This window comes from Agelaius tricolor, unplaced genomic scaffold (assembly GCF_023055355.1).
Source record: "Agelaius tricolor isolate 1412-34295 unplaced genomic scaffold, bAgeTri1.0.p SCAF_3, whole genome shotgun sequence".
In the NCBI taxonomy this organism is placed as follows: domain Eukaryota; kingdom Metazoa; phylum Chordata; class Aves; order Passeriformes; family Icteridae; genus Agelaius; species Agelaius tricolor.
Genome location: NW_027269263.1, coordinates 21315185 through 21334293, shown reverse-complemented (window position 1 = coordinate 21334293; position 19109 = coordinate 21315185). Strand labels below are relative to the sequence as shown.

The window sequence follows — 19109 nt, the reverse complement described above, 5'->3', positions numbered from 1 at the left end:
TAGCAAATATTTACTACATGACTGGCTCAACAGTCATGGGACAAGAGACCACTGATGGGGAGGAGTGATGGGAAGGTGAGAGCAGTGGAAGTGAGAAAAGGCCTCGAAGCAGCCATCAGGACACAACTGTGTCATGATTACATAGGTTAATAAAGCTCATCACACCAGCTAGAGGCAAACACACTAGCCTGCTACTTCAAGGCCCCTTTCTCTCCTGAACTGATTAATTTTCCCTGTCCCAAGACTATTATTTTATCTTTTAAGAGCAATAAAACATGTTATTTGCAGTCCTGAAAACTCAAGAGTACTTCAAAATTCTCTGACAAGAGTCTCCAGTTAAAACAAGACAAAATGAAAACCTCAAACAAACAGAAAGCTGTGCCCTCAAGACCTGTTCTCTGCACACTGCTTTTTCAAAGTTCTTGTTCATTATACCCTTCTCATCTATGAGTAGCAAAGCTTTGCTCCCAAATTTGCAAAACAGCTTCTTCAAAGGCTGGCACTGAAGAATCTGAAGTACCCAGCTGTGTATCTGGATAGAGGAAGGAATGGGATTTTTCATGACATACATCAGCATAACTCTTCAGATCCTTGTCCAGCCAGCTCTCAGAGGATCTCTTCCTGTCACAGTGGATGGATGACAGAGAAAGAGATAACACACATACAAGGTCCCATTTGCCACAGAAGGCTTCCCTGGCAGGTGGAAGTCTGTGTACACACACACAGCCCCTTCTATCAAAATCCTTGGTTTCACAACATCACTACAAGCTTTAAGAACCAAAAAACCCCCAAAATCAGGGCCAAGATAGCAGCCTGTCCTTGTGAAAGCCACATACCAGTAAAATAAGCAAAATGCTGGAATTGCTCTTCAGAATGGGAAGCAATGGGTTAGCACTGTTCAGCTGTTCTGATGAGCCAAAATCAGATTCTTCAGCCTTAGTCTGCTTGGAGTCTTCCCAGGAAAACCAGAGTTGGAGGACTTGGTGTCCAAATCTCCCCATGAGCTCAGGGTAGCGCAGGAAGAATTTCAGCAGGAGAGGACAATGGACATAGACCAAGCTCAGATCTGGAAGATTATCCAGGATCCTTCTTATGGTAGACAAAGACCTCTGGTAAAGAGGGAAAGGGGAAGTGAGACAGAGAACAAAATAATCACTAATACTGAGTATAAAGCATCTGAAGTGATGAGACTTTACTGCAAGAAACAGTCACACTGCCTTTTCAGCAGACAATCATTTTGTGAAGCCCATTTGCATCACAAAGGCTAAGAAACCTGTAGGCTTTATACAGAGCTCAAAGCTGTGCAGCAGCAAAGAGCCATATGGGAGCACTAGAAAGCCTGCTGCAGAGGCTGGAGATGTGTTTGGGAGCCTGAGCTATGAAATTCATTATATTCTGTGTGTGAATTCACAGCCTACCCAACGCAGTTACACTTCCCACACATACACAAGTTTATTCTGTCATATCTATATTCCCCTGTGGATTTACATAGTTAACTTTCCAGGGTGTAGATGCACTGCACAGTCTTCACTCATTCACTGCTCACCACCTATGCCAAAATACTTTCTACAAGAAGGTTGATGTGAGTGGGGAGAAACCTTAGTTTCAACAAAAAGGCTCCAAGAGGTAGGAATGAAATCTTTTACCACATCCAGGGCTTTGCCTTTGTCCTGACAGACAGCAAGGAGGTAAAGTGCAGCTCTGAGTATGTGTGGAGGGGGACAGTCTCCATGGTCCTGTGCTGACAGGAGAAAATTTCTTACAGCTAGAAATAATTCTGCATCTGGAACAAACCTGCATTGAAGGAGATTGGAGTAGAACAGTAACAATAGATATGCCTTACCCACCAATTCATGGCCACTTGCTTTGTATAGTCTTGGCTCACCTGTCCCCAAAGGTGTAGGCAAAGTATAAGAGCAGTACAAAACAATGCTGGTGGCTGCAAAGAGACTGATCCAAAAAGAAAGGTTCAGGGGTTTCAGACAGGAGGAGAAGGCTTTCAGCAATAGTGTAGTTTAACTGAGGCAGACCCTTCTGCAGGAGCTCAGACATCTCCTGCTCTAGAAATAAAAACATAAGGAAATGATGAGCAATGTCTATGGAACAACTCCACAGTCTGCATACACCAAGCACACCTCTGTGATTTGGCATCAATAGTGGTGTGAAACCTGACTTAACAGAGCTGGCTTTAAGGATGAAAAGACACTTTAAGGATGAAAAAACACAATCTGTTTGAGATTCTGAGCCTTTTGCTGATGCTGCCTGTATGGCAACCAACCACTGCTAATGGGAAAAGTGGCTTTTCTGATGTAGAAACTTTCACCTCATTTGTTTGGGACTTACCTATTATGGAAAGCTACAGTACAGACAGGAAGGCTTTATAGAGTATGTCAGAGGGAAAAAAATACCTTAATCTGCAGATATGCCACTTGACTGTGGCAAGTAATTTTGTTTCAATTAAGCATGCACAGCTGTACTAATAAATGCCCCATGTAAACAAAACCATAGGTAGATGAAATGCATTCTTTCAGGTAGGGTTCCAAACTCTTCAAAAGGCATTTTCTGAGTGTTTTCTGTGCTGGTCCAGTAAGGACCAGCTTAAAAACAAGCTGGGGAAAAGAAATCTCTCAGTCAAGCTTTGTGTGTTCTCTCTTCCCTTCTCCTTTGTCCTTTTCTATTTTTTTTCACCTGTTGCCTAAACAGAGGGTGGCAGGGCCTCAAACTAAATTAAGCAATTTTTCTCTTTCCCCAAACTTGCCCTCCTGAGAAGAAGTTCTCGTCTTCTCTGTGGCTGAGTAAAGGTTCAGGCATAAGCTGCAGAGGAAGCTGGAACAGGTGTGATTCAGGACAGGATTACTGTGAAGAAGAACAGAAAGAGACAGTAAAGGAGGCTAGAAATATCCTCTTCCTACTTCTGATATCACACGCTGTCTGCCAGAACCTCATTTTACTGAATGATCAAAACAAACACTGCCCCATCACAAGAAGACTAGGAGCCAGCCTAGGCTTCCAGGAAAATTAAGAGTTCCCAATGGACTGTCAGCTCACAGATGTGGGGGTGTGTGCAGTGACAACAGTGAATATGTTCATACCTTGGGCCAATGTGAATACAGTGGGGTATTCCCACAGCCATCACACACCTTGTCTACACAGAGAGTCCTATAAGGACAGGACCCTAACACTGCAGAGAATGGGAGATGTTTAAGGGCAGCTCACAATACAATGATTCCACTGGCAAACAACACTTGGATTTTTTAGCAATGACATTGCCAGGGATGAACACTGAAGAATGCCAAAATAGCAACTAAAAGGGTGAGAACAGCTATTTCCAGGCATTTCTTTCTCTCCAACCCATTTCCTTGCAGAACAGGACATAAGCAGATATCTGTAACACACCATCCTTGGCATAGCACAGTGCTCTATTCAGAAACCTAGATCACTCCCACCACACACCATTCACAGGCACAAATGCCCTCACTCGAAGTTCCACACTAGTAAACTGGACTAGGAGTGCTCTCTGTTTTGTTTACTTTTTAAATGAGGTACAGTCACAGGAAAGAGGAGGTAAAACATCTCTGCAGACCCAGAGAGAGTCTCCCCAAATACTCCTCAACCTAGAAATCATAGCCTCTACTACAGGAGATCTTTTACAATACCTGCTACTGAAGTTATCCTCCTTCCCCCCATGTCTAATATATTATCACACCATGAGGAACAACAACAGTGGCAGTAAATGCTTAGGAAGCCAGAGCTCAGATGGAACTGATGCTACTGGTACTTCTCTTCAGAACACCCACTGATCTGACTACTCCAAAGTCAGGCTGCTCGATCTGTGCAACTCACAACAGAGCACAGAATTCTCACAATGCTGTGCAAATCCATCCACCTCCTACCAAACTGCTTCTCCCTTCTCCCACATCAAGCTCTTCCATTGTCAGTAACCATTTCCATTTTTCTGTAAGACACAACTATTCCTGAGTCTCTCATCTTACCTAATCAGGTGTATTAGATAAGGCATGATCTACTTTCCCATCTGGACATTTTAGGCTCACTAACAATGCACACATCGCAATACCTCTGTACAGAGCAAAATCTGGCCTTCAGCTCCAGTGTCAGTCGGATGAAGGACGAGGATGCTAGACAGAAAGCAAGACAGAGATGTCAAAGGAGCACAGAACATGTATGATAAGGAAAAGAGTAGGCAGGTCCCATAACCACCCCCACACATCTCCATACAAGCCTGGTGAAGAGGGCAGGCCATCTTAGTAAGAATATACATATTAGGCTGCCTCTCAGAAAGTAAACTACTCCAAGTTTGGGTATGAGGAGAGTATCTGAGGTTACTTTGTTTTCTTAGGAGAAGTTAAGATTTGCCTGTTTCACATGTTTAGAACAGAGGAATTGTCTACATCACCTCTCTGTTGTGTGAAGAATAAGGCATACATAAACTAAACTAGGATTTCTACATAGTAAAATCCCACCAACAATTCCAGCATAATCCCTGTCTACAGGAACAGCCAATTCAATTCTGAATTATTCCAGAGGGAAGGAAAAAGCTGACACAACATTCTTATCCAAAATGAAACCTGTCTCATCATCATTGCTAGACCAAATAACTTTTCCATCCTGCTGAACAAAACTATGCACCCTATTCTTATTCATATAAACTTGTAATAGCATCCTCCCCATAAAGTCTCAATGTTAGGCTCATTGCCTCAGTAATATGCAGTAGCAGCAAGTTCCATCAGTTAAGAGCACAGAGAACACAATCCCACAATACCCTCCTACCCAGCTTCTTGGAGAACTTATTCCTCATGCTTGGCACCACTGTAAAGAGGGTACTGAGTGCTGAGATGAAAACCTCTGTCACTGACGGGCTGACAGCCCTTTCCAGATAGCTCTGTTGAAAGATAAATAATCAGGTGCACAAGGTGCTATAAACACTGAAGGCAGCAGCTTCCTTCCAGCCTCCTGTCTGCCCAGAAAGTCAGGTTTCTAAATCCAAACAAATGGAGTAGCAGTTCTTTTACCAAAATGCCTGGCAGCAGAGCAGGCTCACAGAGCACTTTGAACACAACTAACTCCCCCTGCCAGCACTATGAGCTGTGCTAGTAACTCTGCCAGACATCCCACCAGACAAGAGACTTCTCCTGGACTCCAGCAGGCAACCAGTTAGGCCTTAATGCACAGTGACTGACACTACTGCCCACATTGCACTGGGAGTTACTGCTCTCACAGGTCAGATGGATAATTCTATACAACATAGGACATATGTTTAAGTGCAGCTGACCTCAGCAACATTTAACACCTGTACTTCAGTGTTTCACTGAGCAGTGGCAAACACAGGCATTTGAGCTCTCTACAGAATTTAGCCCTGAACTGTTTAGAACAGAATGACTCAACTCACTCTTGTTGAAGGTCACTGGACAATTTTCTCACAGTCCATTAATTTTTACCCAAGTTCAATGAGCAAGAAACAGAACACCGACTCCAGCTTTGCCAAACCGGACATGCACTGCACCCTCCTGTCAGGGAGGAGAACAGCAGTGCCACTGCAGCTGCCTACCAAGAGATTGGTTAAGAAAACACCAACCAAAACATCTCCAAGCTCCTAACAACTGCAAGAATCCATACCAGTGCCCGTCACAAAGCACAAGGAAACTTTACTAAATGTTAAGAACCGCAACAAAAGTCCCATTGTTTTGACAATTCTGCTTGAAGTGTCTTAGGGACAGGCCTGTATGGAGCACTAAAGCACTCATGAGTCTCCACAGCTACTTTTTAAATCATGTCACTGGCCTTACTGAGGCACAATGCTTAATACTGCCCATGCAGACTGGGCAGCCTCATCAGTACCTTCTGGGAAGAAGCATAGAAATGAAATTGCAGGTGCAAACCATGGCAGCTCTCTGGGACACAGGCAAGTTTTGAAAAAGTGGCAGAAGGGGAAACAACAGTTCAGGCACCCTTCATTTCCTGACACATCCAGAGCTGCAATGGATCCCACAGCATGGTAGGTAGGCTATGGGATGGCACAGCCTGAAGACATGGAAACTGACATGGAAACTTTATGAATTTCTGCACCCTCTGAGAGCATTTGCATGAACTATGTAATTCCATATTTGGCTGTGGAAAAGTGGCAAATGCCACAACTCTTCTCAGTTTACTTGACGTGCCCTCTTCCCCAAAAAAACATTTGTGCAACCCACTCTTGGTGCTTGAAAGCACCTTTCCAGGTACCCATGGAACAGACCAAGTTCAAAAGAAATCCTACCATGACCATGGGGATGCAGAGACTGTCACAAATCCTCAACAGGAACTCAGAGAAGTTGCTTAGTGTGTCTTTGCTCTCAGAGTTGGGGGCAGTGAAAGCATTCTCCTGGGCCATGAAGTCACCCTGGAATTCCACTGCTAACCTACAAACACACAGTGGATAACAGAGGAAAGAGGAAACCTCCTAACTCTGTAAAGGAAGCCAGGAGATACAACATTTTAATCACAATTTTCACCATAAAGGACCCACAAACACTCAATGGGTTGGAAACAGAGGAATCTGGCAATCACATTCAGTTACCTCTTGAGTGAAGCTATTAAAAGTCATCAAGGTTGCACAACAGTACACATTGGGAAAGGAAGACTTAGTTTCTGTGAAGAAAGCATGTGTTGTGGGAAGCTCTGGAGTGGTAAGACTGGTTTTCAGCCATACCAGAATGTCTGATGCACAATACAGCAAACCTTGTAAAATCAGCCAAGGAACCATTCAGCTGATATAAAATCCATGACAGAACCTGAGTGCCCTCTAACACGACCCTGAGACTCTGGGTCAATGCAGAAAGGCACGTCTGATTCTGACTGAATTATCCCAGCCAACCCAAGTGATGCAAGGCAAAAACTAATTTGGCCAGACCACCCTAAAAGCTGATCCTGATTCATTCTGATTCATGCACAAACTCATCTATCACTGTCTGATGTGCAGCTTAGGGTGCCAAATAGCTCTGATCCAGCAGAAGAGGTAAAGTTGGTGCCTATAAACCCACTTCCAGTAGCAGGTCACAGACATGAGCAAATCCAAGGCCAGCATCTGGAGGAGATATGCATTTGTTAAATGGTTAATCCCCTCTGGCAGTGAAACCACATAGCATAGCATAGGAATCTAGTTTCACACATACCTTCCAATAGTTCTTACACTATCAGCAGTTTTGGTGAATTTTCAAGCAGTCCCTCAAAGCCCAAAGACATGACATAAACTGATAGGTCCCAGGCAAATTTCATGGGAGACATATTCAGGTCTCACAAAATTTTCACTATTAATACATAGCCCTGATTCTGCTGTTTTACTGACCTGTGCCATGCACTGAACTCACCTGTGATATTTCTGTGGTGGGGCTGGGTGGAGGAATATAGTCGCAAGGACAGAAGAATGGACAGACACGGACACACACCACCCACCCACCTTCCTGACTTGTCCTCACCTGCAAGCATTTCTGAAACTTTCCAGTGTATTGAGCAAGAACTGACCCTGTCTCTGAGGAACTCTCCCAAGATTTCTGTTTGCTGAATGACTCTGAGACACTGAGAACAGGAGATCGCCCTGTTAAAGGAGAGAATCTTATAAAATCTTATGTCCACTTTCAGGAAAAAAATAGCTTTCTCCTCTGACACCAGCAGCAGGAGAACAACAGATTGCACTTCACCCCTTTACACAACAATTTTTTTACTACTGTGCTTTCCCAGAGAGGGCAGAGTTAAACAGCTTGTGTGCTCTTCCTAGGGAGGACAGAGTCATGGAGCTATTAACTCTGCACTGCCATCTCTTTAGAGTCTGTATTACCATGATTTGATCTAATCCGAGTTTTATGCATTTCAGCTAATGGAGCTTTAAATCCTTCTGAGAAAACTTTGTATTTTTAAAAATTTTCTTTCTTCCAAATACTCTTCAGACAACACAGAATAGATCTTCTCCTTGCTTAGCAATGAAATCTTAGAAGTTCTTCTATTTTGGCTCAGACTTTTAAGCAGTTATCCATGTACTAATTCTTGTTCCCACACAGCATCCCACTGAGTTAAGCCTGAAGCCAACTGAAGCGTCAGAGTTAATCATTTGCCCAAACTGGGAACAACTTGGAACTCAAAATCTGCCTTTAAGCCTTAACCTGTTGTGGTGGTCTTCTCCATAATACCAGAGGAGGGCACAGCTACACACTGGTGCCTGGCAGTTCAGAACTCCTTCTCCATTTCATGCTGAGATACCTTGGCAAAGGTATCATCATTTCCCCTTTTCTCCCTTTAAACACAGCCTGCATATCCTCACTATCTAATTTCCTTCCTGTGAAGCTCCTAATTCTGAAAGGGACACCCAGCTCTGTGTGTGTGCAAACTGACTGGCCAACATCTGCCTATGGGACAGAAAGCACTTCTGCCTTCTTCAGGCAGAGAAGGCCAATATCTGGTACGACAGAACTTGGGTCTAAAAAATGTTCATCATGAATTTGGGAGTTCTGCTACTCCTTTGAGTATTGAGGTGTTCTCCCCACTAACGGCATGAAATCTAAACCTACATTGCTCTAAGCCTACAGCAAGAAGGCTCAGCCCTTGTCTTTTCATTAGCCATCTGCACCTGGGGCTCTTCTCAGAAGTGCAGAGGTCCCAGCAGCACACCACACTAACCACAGATGCCAGGAACAGAAAAGGGTTTATAGTTCAAATAGTGGCTAACAACTCCCTTGCTGAGGGATCGCAGTGCATATATGGTGACACTCTTGATCTGAATGTAGAACAAGAAATGTTCATTGCTGAAAAAATGGATCGACCAATGCAGCCTACAAGGTGAGGGTGGGAAGAAGGGGAAGTTCAAATGGCTGTGGAGTACTGGACACATAAAGAGAGTAGCATGCTCAAGTAGTGCCCCACAGAACTTCACTGATTTAGAAGGATATCATTCACCAGCATCCACCTTCATCTGCTTCAAAGTCTGCTACCATCTCAAGGCAAGAGAATCAAAAGAAATAGCAGAGAACCAAACAGCCACAGGGGATGTAAACAAGGGGATGGAACACATATAAAACATCAACATAGGAAGATCATCACTGTCCTGCTCAGTCCTACCAACAAGCAACAGCTTTTGACTTACTGCATGCCTCTTACTACTCTGTGGTGGGGAAAGGTCAGCACATCGCTTCAGCACTGCCTCCAGAAGCTTCTGCAGTTCTTCATATGGGACTGGAGGGGAACTCAGATGGTCCTTCCTTAACAAGTGAAGACAAAGACAAGATGCACAGTCCCTGCAGGGGACATTCCACTAGGAAGGCAACACCATCAGAAATAACTGCTCTTCTGATGGAAATATGCCACTGACACTTCTCTCCAGCAGAGCATAGTAAGGTCACAATATCTGAATAGTGTCTTCACCCACACATAAACCCAAACACACCCTCAGTGCTCTGTCTGCTTTCACCACAGTCAGGGAGCCCATGACTGTCCAGAGTCTTATGTTTATTATTCTTATCAATCCGGATGGGGCACAGAGTGACAAAGCCACAGCAGCTGCTGTACAAGCCTGCCTAGAACACTAGGTCCTTCCTGAAATTACTTGCTGCCTGCCACAGCTTCATTGCTCTGGCAGCTTTCCTGAGGTGGGTGGGAAGCTGGCTCTGCTGTACCCACGCCTGCCTCAGCCACAAGTCCCACTGCGGAGCACGTTCACCCACACAGCCACAGGGGAACTGCAAAGCCCAAGATGATATCAACAGATCTATCTGAAGAAAAGTCTGCCAATACATTCCTACCTACCTCAGGAAAGCAGCCACAGCTTTCACAGCCTCCACTGCCACCTCCAGCACTGGGCAGTTCACTGTCTCCATCAAAACATCAATGGCTTCTATGCATACACCTCGGTTGGTGAACAATTTGATTTCCACTGGTTGCCTTTGAAGACAAAACAAAGTAAACAAGGAGAATGTTGTCAGAGTTAGGTAACTGTAGTGCCCTTCCCTCATTTCAGCAAATTGACAGCTGAGCCACGAGATTACAGCCATGTTTTTCAGTATTGAGAGCCAGGAGCCAGCTGCTCTCAAGGAGGTACATTCACACTTGAGCAGGTAGAGGGTTTGCTATAAAGAGGAAATTTCAGCCAGTCTAAAGCACTACCATGATAAAACACAGCCTGGATAGAGTGTGACTACTCCAGAACAGTGTCATGAAAAGCACAAGAAAAACAAGCTTTGCAAAATATAGTGATCTCTGTGCTTTGGACTCTATGTTCAGGCCATCTGCTCTGGCATTTGTGAGTTCATCTAGCAACTTACATTTTTAAGTATACAAGCAAACATCCCTGTCCTAGAGGATAATGCCATGAGAATAGCTTCTCTCACTGCACTCCTAATGGCAGATGCTGCCAGGGCAGGAACCTTCACAAACTTGAAAAGTAAACAGGAGAATAAACACAATCCACCTGTCGAGATTTAACAATCCTTCTCGACAGTGAGCATTTTGGTCATCTGTGGCCCAACACCTTTGAGCATTCAGCATGAGAGCATGGAGGGACAACAGGCCATTAATCCCATTATTGGATAGAGCTGTGTAAATGGCAGACTTTGGCTCCTGGCAAGTCAGGTACAGTTGGGGAGGCAGGGGGAAGACAGGCAGTTACATACAGACAAGAGGCACAAACAACCTGCCAGAGGGTCCCTCCAAAGTGAAGCAAGAAAAGCAGCACAGCATGACAGGAGCCACATTTGGGAGTCAAAACTATTCCCTGTTATTCAATTTTCACAGTCATGCCTGACTGAAGAAAGCCAGGAGCACATGCTCTCATGCACAAATGGGAAAGCAAAGTTAACTTCAGTAGAAATTACACTAATAGCCCAGTTACATGGCAAAAAGGGAACAGAAGAAGAACCACTCTTTTTAGTCACCCAGTGGGATGGAACCCAGCTTCGCAGCCACCTCACATCCCGCTGTGAGGTGGCTGCAAAGAAAAAAGCTGTGAGGTGGGCATGGCAAGGAAAAGGACTTGTGGAACTCAGGCATCAGGAGCCAAGCCACAAGTGATGCACTGAACTTCCAAATTACTTCTACTCACACAGGGTAATTCTATTAATCCTCTGTATCTCCTTTCTTTAATCACTGACCTTCTGAAGTAAAATACATCAGGAAGAAAAAAGTCTTCACTGACTCATGCAGGGAAGAAGGGATGGAGGAGTATTGCTGACTCAATCAAGCAGCACAAACCCACTTTCAAGATGGTGCATTGTGATATCTTTGGGGCCTGGGGGGAAAGTGTGAAGGGCAGCACTCTTGCAGCTTCCTGCAACCTCTCATCTTTGGGCCCCAAACTGCACCTGCCACTTTGATTATGCTGGGAGAGACAAGGGTTACTCCAGGGAGAGCTACCCAACATTCCTGACATACTGCCAAGGGGAGCAGTACGTCCTGCGTGGACCTCACCAGAATGTGAGGCTCACTTACACAAGAGAATCCAGCTGCAAGCTAAAAGAAAGATGAGAGGTTCCAGCACAAGATCCCTTTCCCCATTATGATATAATTTTAAATAAAACGTGATTTCTAAGGCAAAGCTCAGAGAAACAGAATGGGTGTACGAGAAAATGAGAGCAACTGCACAGAGTGTTCTCTTTGTTTCACAAGCATAAATGCTGTAATTAATGTTCCCCATATCCCAGTTTCTCTTTTTGACAGATCCCACACTGGCATCACCACACTGTTCTAGCACTGTTGCTTTTTCTTCTCCTTTTTACCCTGCCACTTGCTACAAAATTGACTATGACATTTCCAAAATTCTGCTCAAGGGCTCTCTTGGGGGATCCAAGTGACAAAAACGAGACTCTGTCACTAGCATGACAGGATAGGAACAAGATCATAAAGGCAAGAACAGGAAGCACAGAAGAAAAACAAGCCAGTGTATATTATTTCTTCGCAGAAAACAAGAGGCAAAAAGTGACAGAAGACATTAATATTTCAGCCTAGAATTTGTTTTTGCAGTTTGAATTTAGCTCAGATGATGATAGAAGACCAGAGGCCATGGAATTTGCATACTTTGTTTTGTCATAGAGGCACACTTAGCAGGAGCTGGCCTGCTCACATATGCCTGGACCTTCCTGGACTTCTCTCCTGCTCTATCTACAGCTGATAAGAGATTTCAACTCCCTAACTGGCAAGTAAGCAGGAAGAGGAAGATTTAGTGGTGGATGTAAGCACAAACAGGACAAGCTGGGAGGTTTGGAAGCAACCATCAGGCCTTTCTTTGCAGGAATAAAGGAGATGAGATTGTTCAGCACCATCTTTTAAACACAAAAATTCTTGTGGGTTCTGGTCTTGGAAGAAAATCTTAAAAGAAAAAGCCTCACAGTCTCCATTTTGGAGTACCAAACTCTGCCTGCAAGCCTCCCTTGGTACTCCCTTACCGTTTCAGTATTTCAGTGAAGAGCAGGAGCCCTTGTTTGTGCAACTCCACATTGTTCAGCAGCAGGACACCTTGGAGACTCCTCACCAGAGATTCAATGCCTATACACGTTCAAGAGAAGTCACAGAGAGTCTTTTAATGTTCCAGATTCCAGAATGGAAGCAAAATTAATTTTTAAAAGGAAGAAAGATTAGAACAATTATTTTTCTGAGCTACTGACAGAAACAACTGTCCAAAACTGTTGAGTGTTCACTCAGCTCCCTCATAACATGCCTCAACCTTCACTGCTGGAGATAAGTCCCAAAGAACAGAAGGAATTTAACCATTCTTCCTAAGTCCACACTTGGCATATCCACAGAAATACTTAATAGTAACTCAGACAGTGTCAATCATGATAACTGGTTATTATAATGAATTAGTGCTCATCAGAAACTCATTAGGACAATGACGCTACAAATTCAAGCTATGTTGGACAGCACAAGCATGTCTGATAGGTACTTATTTTCAGTCCTTTATCCATCCTGACTGGAAATTGTGGTTGTGTGCAAAGTGCTGGAATTCAGCTAGAGGCACAAGAATGACTGCAGTCACTGTGCCAGCAAGGTTGATGACTCACCATACACAGTGTGACACTTGGAGAAGAAAAGGCGCTCTTCAGTCAGGAGGAGTAGACAGCAGTACACTGACCAGATGAGGATTTCACTTTTGCACAAGAGACACTCAAAGAGGAACTCTGCAAACACACACACAAATAAGGTCACTCTGGTAAGAAGCAGGCTGCTCACAGCACGGCACAGCTGCTCCTGGAACAGAGCAGAGGAAGGAGGAGGGAACGAGAAAACATAGCAACAGCCACAGGGAGAATGGCTGTACCATGAAATGGCAGGAATGGAGAACACAGTAGATGCTCAGGGGTATGCTAATCTTCAAAAAGAGGTGACTGGAGAGCAGAGACCCATGGGCAGGCATCTTCCCAGCACAAACTCAGTAGGAAGGAACTGAATTGTGGATCTAGCCTTTGGCACAAATGAAAAGCCACAAAGCAAGCTTTATCACAGATGCAGTGACCTTTTTTTCCTCATGACTTTTACATCTCCCAAATAATTTGTATCATGAAAGTATTTCTGTCTTTTGGGATTACAGAGAAATTATAAACCATCTCCCATAGCTGCATTCTAAAGCTAAATCCTAGACCAAAATCTGAGCAAACTTACAATATTTAGTGGAATGAAATGGAAACCAGTTTGCTTAAACTTGTATCTAAGGTCCTGCAAGAAGGACCTTGACCTCAAGTACTTGGCCACATTCTCTCAGTGGAAACTCCATTCTGCCTGGTGACACCTGCTTCTAAACTTTCAGTTAAAAACATACTCTCCCCTTCTACTCCTAAAATCACCTGGTACAAAATGGCCACCATATTATGCCATCACTGGATTTCATGGAGCCAGCCTGATTCCTAAACCAAACAGCCAGGGGCAGATTTGATACCGGGGAACGAACAATAAGATGCTACTGCATTTGTTCACCTGGGACATCTGCATGGATAAAAGCAGGAGCATATCTGCTAGGAGAGTGAACCAGCACTGCAGCCATACAGTGAGAACTCGCTGCCTGTAGCATCTCATCTCTGGTTAACAAGAGCTGTTGGGAAGCAAACATCAAAAGGAGAAAGGAAATCAGCTATACAGCTGTGAGTAGGAAACAGTTTGTTCTACCTTTTAAAATTTAAAACATAAATTAAGGTCTCTCTTTCGGCATTTATTTCACAGATTAAACCTGCTAAGGTAAGATAAAACACTGAACCAAAGAGACTCAAAAAAGCACATGAGAACTACAACAGAGTAGATCATGAGTAAGAATAGTTCTGCCCCCAGGCTTAGTCATGCTGGTGCTGCACGTGCTGTATCAGACCTCAAGTGTAAATGAGTAAGATCAGCTAAGGCCAGGAGTAAAATTTTCCCCATTCCAGGATGCAGGCATGAACAAGAAGGTGATCAACAGAGGTATCCCCTATTGCTGGTTGGGGTACTATGTACAAATTACAAAGGGGATGGGACAAGCATTAATACACAGACCATTGTTCTACTTGTCCTTACCTTTTATTTCTTACATAATTTTTCTGCTGACAAATCTTATAGCTACTATTTAACTCTAATCACAGTTCTGCTGTCTCTAAAGCTTACCTTTTCCAGCTTTCCCAAAACCCTCTGATTTTAAAGATTCCCACATCCCCATTTCTCAGTGCAGCCTCTATTGCTGGTGTTGGTAACAGAACACTCTGCTTTTTTATATATACAGTGCCTCAGATAAAGGTTCATTACAGGCCAGCAAATTATTTATGTGTACCAACAATTCACTACTACTTCAGCAATCACCTTTTTGAGAACAAGTGGCAGTGGATTTTCCCCTTCCAAAAAGTCAGAGTTCTCAGTCTCCTCCTCTGTCTTTGCATTATTCATAAGAATAGATACAAAATGGTCAGATTTCAGCAGCTCCTTTAGCAAGCCTGCAAAAGGAAGAGCAAGAATGAGCACCATATTGAGCAGCACAGTGAGTATTATATTAACACACAAGTATTTACAGACTAAAACTTGTTGCCAACTTCTTCCCCTCTCCTGGAGGGCCTCACCTCCAATTTAGGGAGCTTCTTCTCATTGTGTCCCCAGATGCTGCCATGACCCCCATGTCTTGCAACCCCTTGCTGCTGATACTTTTTGCTGGTTTGATCTGCTCTCTGTTCCTTCTCAGAGTCATATATGTACAGGGGTGCATCTCATGAGCTCCCTACTTGCATTATCTTCTGTTAGTAACCACACTTTAAACTGTTTCTTGGGATAGCTCTTGACCTGCATTCTTCTCCAAGCAGTCAGTTACCCCCAATGACAAGACATTTTCCCTAGAACACTTCCCAGAGAACAGGCATTTATCTTCCCCTTCTATTTCCACAGGCTCTTACAGAAACAGCTGTGTTCAGCTAAAGGATATCCACACTCCAAAAAAACTCCCTCAGTATAGCAGTATAGATCACTGCTACAGGTAATGATGAAAATCATCAGTACACATCAGTACAAATCCACAGGGGTATCTTCTGAGCTACAGAATTCTACTTTCAAAGGAATCATAATCTATTTCTAGTAGTTGAGTAGATAAGCTGAGGAGCAATCCAGTTCCTGCTTGCCTCCTTCTAGTAAAATTAATTCCCTGAATGGTTTACAAACAAGTGATGCCAGACATGCTGAGATTGTGCTCCCCAGCAACAGCTGAAACCTGGAGTTGTAAGGATAACTGCAAGAAAGTGCCACTTCCACATTAGCTCTCTATCTAATTAACACAATGCCCCACATTTAAAGACTGTATTTTTTAGACTCCATCCCACTGCTCTATAAAACCCACTTGCCCATGCACAGTATCTGAATTTAGACATTTTGAGAGATGATCAGGCCATAGCACAAGCTCTGAAGAGACTGAAGATTAGTCAGTGCTGGGCAAATGTGAGGCATCAGGGGACACAGGGGTCTGGGGGTGCTCAGCAGCTGGTCTGGGCTACTTCACTGGAGTAACAGAAGGGACTGATGGCTTTGGACAAGCAACATAAAGATCCTCTATGGAACAATCCACACTAAAGCATCTAAATCAGCCAAGGACTTCTTCCTCATTCTAAGCCTTCCCTTGCACCTTGCAGTTTCTCTCAGCAATGCCTTACCCAAACAGTTAACCTGCAGCTCCTTTGTCTGTGCACACCCCAGAGTATTCAAGAAGACACCACACAGCCTTTCTTCAAAGTGTCCTGAGAGCCGTTCTGTGCCAGCAGGAGAGGAGTACAGCTTGCCATACAAGTAGCAGACAGCAGCTTTTATACTTTCATTTGGGTATGTCAAGCCCATCAGCAGATGATCCACTAAATTATCTAGCATGGGGAACAGGAACAGCAAACATTCACTGACATTTTAAAAGCACCAACCTATTTCCCTTGAAAACTTGCAAAAGCCTACTGGCCAGACTGGTGTATGCAGGTTAATGAAAGCCACAGTCAGGTGATGTGCTCAGCACCATCTGTCCCTCTGAGCAGAGGTACAGTAATCAACAGCCAGCAGAGCTCACTGTTCACCATATGAAGATCCACCATCCCAGCTCCCTCCACAAACAGTTCAGCTTGCTCACCAGACCCCCAAGGACTGGATCAAGATAAAAAAACCTCAATGTATGTTGCCTGTGAAGCAGACCCACAACCCCAGTTCACAGAGGCTAAAAGCAGGATTATAAAAGCTTCTATGAAGGTTCTAACCTGTATCCCAGGAGGCCTGAATGCCATTCTGACTTCTGGACAGGCTTCTTGCATGACCTTCATGAACTCATCTGGGGGACAGGGGAGTGCATGCATGCATGTGTACTAGGGCTGTGAATACCACCCTTCAGTGGGACAAGACATACTACTCACTGTGCTTTACCACCAGTATTTCAGCAAAGCCTGGGATGGCATCTGCCAGCTTGCCCAAGAGAGAAAATGTGGGCAGGCTGCTTCTCATGGTATTTGCTTTGCACAGCTGTAGAGGACACAGAGAAGGAAAACGTTTCACTGATGAGGACACAGTCCAACGGCAGAAATACACCCAAACCAGCAACTTCTCAGTGATGCATAATCTTCCAGAACAGGATCTTTTCCAAAGATGGGCCCTCTTCACCACTTGGGATAAAGCACAGGGAAACCCCAAATACCACACTACGTCTCCAAAATGTCTTTAAATTAATTCAAGAAATTGCCTGCTTGTTGTTCCTTTTCCTCTTTCTCCCCTCCACCTCTTACATGAGCAGACTAATTTCTCACCACTTTTGCTACTTCTCTTTTTTTTGTACGCTGTGGGACCATCATAAACTTAGGAATGAAGAGAATGAGAGCCCATAGCACAGGTTGGGAAAGCTCCTCATATAACTGAACATTGAAGTAGGAAAAGAAGCATCTAAGGAAACCACACAGCTTCATAAGAGTATCATGAAGCCCTGTGGCTGCAAGGCATCATGAGAACAATATAAAAACTCCATGGTAGAAACTAACACTGCCAACATCACAGCTGAGAATGGGCATTAGGACATCCTAGATCAGAGGGGATGGAGCTTTGAGCAACCTGGTCTAGTGGAAGGTGTCCCTGCCCACGCCAGGAGGGTTAGAATTAGATAATTTTTAAGGTTCCTTCCAACCCAAACCATTCTATGATTCTGTGATCCCACTGCTACATCCCAGTCTTGCAGGGCCACTCATTCCTCAACCTCTGAAAGACTGGAAGAAAGGGGAAGAGAACTCATCTTCACTGACCTCCTTCTGACTTTCATCCAAAATGCAGTATAAGTACTGTTCTGACTTCAGCTCCACAACAAGCCTCACCAGAACTGGGCAGAAAAAACAGGATCAGTAATACACACACAAGAGCACTCACAATCCATCTTCCATGGGGCTTTAGCAGACCAGTGAGCAAAGAGCTTAGAAATGAAATGAGCCCAGACGTGCTGAGAGAGCTGGGTTACAGCAGCATTCCCAGCACTATTACCTCTGATAGCCCAGCTCAAGCTCTCTGAGGCATCATTCCAGCAGTCCTGCTTCAGCTGCACTACAAACCATGCATGGAAATGAGCTGCAAGTGACAAGCTGAGCCTCAGGATAGCAAGTAAACATAAGGAATTAGGAAAGGAAGGGGGGAAAAAACCTAGCTTAAAAGCATAAAAAATTATGGTAATTGAATAGACCAGGCTTCCTACTGCATGAAAACTGGCCTTTAAAAATGCATCCTTCCAGAGAAGATATCAGAACTGAAACTGCTGAGGAGCCTTAGATTCACACTCAGAGCTCCTCCTTCAGCTGCTACTGTCCCTAAGATAAGTGAAGTCTATCAGCCATTCCTCCCCAGTGCAGATGTCCCATACACCTTACCAGAAAGCACAGTGCCAGTCACCAGAGTGGTGCTGGTCACTTCCTCAGCCCCAAGCAAGTGCTGTTACTATTTTTAGAACTCTGACAGCTCTGTACTAATAAGAGGAATCGGCAAGAAATGATGTTTTCCAGGCAGTGGCAACACATCACCTGGGGTTTCCCTAACCAAATCTCAAGGGAGTTGCCTGATGCTGGCAGGCTGCCTGTGCCTCCACACATAGACCAGCAGGCCAGTTGCAGCAAGCAAAGTTCTTCTTCCAGTACTTTTAGAACTGGCACCTGAATGTTCAGCTGATAAAATTTTGGCAAGAGCCCCTTTACTGAGACACTGCACACATTTCTACACAGGGTTTGGTAAGGCTGTCTTGGATGTAGCTTGCTGTCATGGCATGACTCATTTGGAAAACCTACACTTTTGATTCGTATCCTAGGAAAGCATTCTAAAAAGAAATACCAGGGACTTCTGGGCTCACCATTTCTTGGTATATCCAAGGCAGTACTAGACCTGCTTCAGCTACAGAGCTACACATCTCAGTAGAAGCATGTCTGAGACAGGTGATTTATAGGTGGTTTAATAGCCCTTTCTTGCCCTAAACTCTCAGAAACTTATAACACTTTCAACACTTAGGCAACACTAATTCAAAATTGCTCTGTTAGAGAGCATCCATCTCTCAACAGACTGGTAACATGACAAAAAGACTTCTCCACTTTTCAACCCCATTTCAAGCAAGTGTCTGGAAACTAAAATCCCTCTGGAAGAAGTTTGTA

The 19109-nt window shown here is 44.2% G+C and overlaps 1 protein-coding gene across 1 annotated transcript in view; it reads right to left on the bottom strand.

The window, feature by feature from the left end:
- Nucleotides 1-19109, bottom strand: part of MEI1 (meiotic double-stranded break formation protein 1) — a 34044-nt gene that overhangs the window by 11855 nt on the left and 3080 nt on the right. Inside the window, exons 3-19 of the mRNA XM_071422031.1 lie at nt 17730-17803; nt 16857-16962; nt 16122-16325; nt 14794-14924; nt 13945-14059; nt 13035-13151; nt 12420-12519; nt 9790-9924; nt 9131-9245; nt 7473-7591; nt 6275-6416; nt 4789-4900; nt 4076-4136; nt 2759-2856; nt 1886-2060; nt 1647-1794; nt 837-1109 (exon numbers count right to left, since the gene is read on the bottom strand). Coding sequence (XP_071278132.1) covers nt 837-1109; nt 1647-1794; nt 1886-2060; nt 2759-2856; nt 4076-4136; nt 4789-4900; nt 6275-6416; nt 7473-7591; nt 9131-9245; nt 9790-9924; nt 12420-12519; nt 13035-13151; nt 13945-14059; nt 14794-14924; nt 16122-16325; nt 16857-16962; nt 17730-17803 — 2225 coding nt within the window. The remainder of the gene's footprint in view (nt 1-836; nt 1110-1646; nt 1795-1885; nt 2061-2758; nt 2857-4075; nt 4137-4788; nt 4901-6274; nt 6417-7472; nt 7592-9130; nt 9246-9789; nt 9925-12419; nt 12520-13034; nt 13152-13944; nt 14060-14793; nt 14925-16121; nt 16326-16856; nt 16963-17729; nt 17804-19109) is intronic.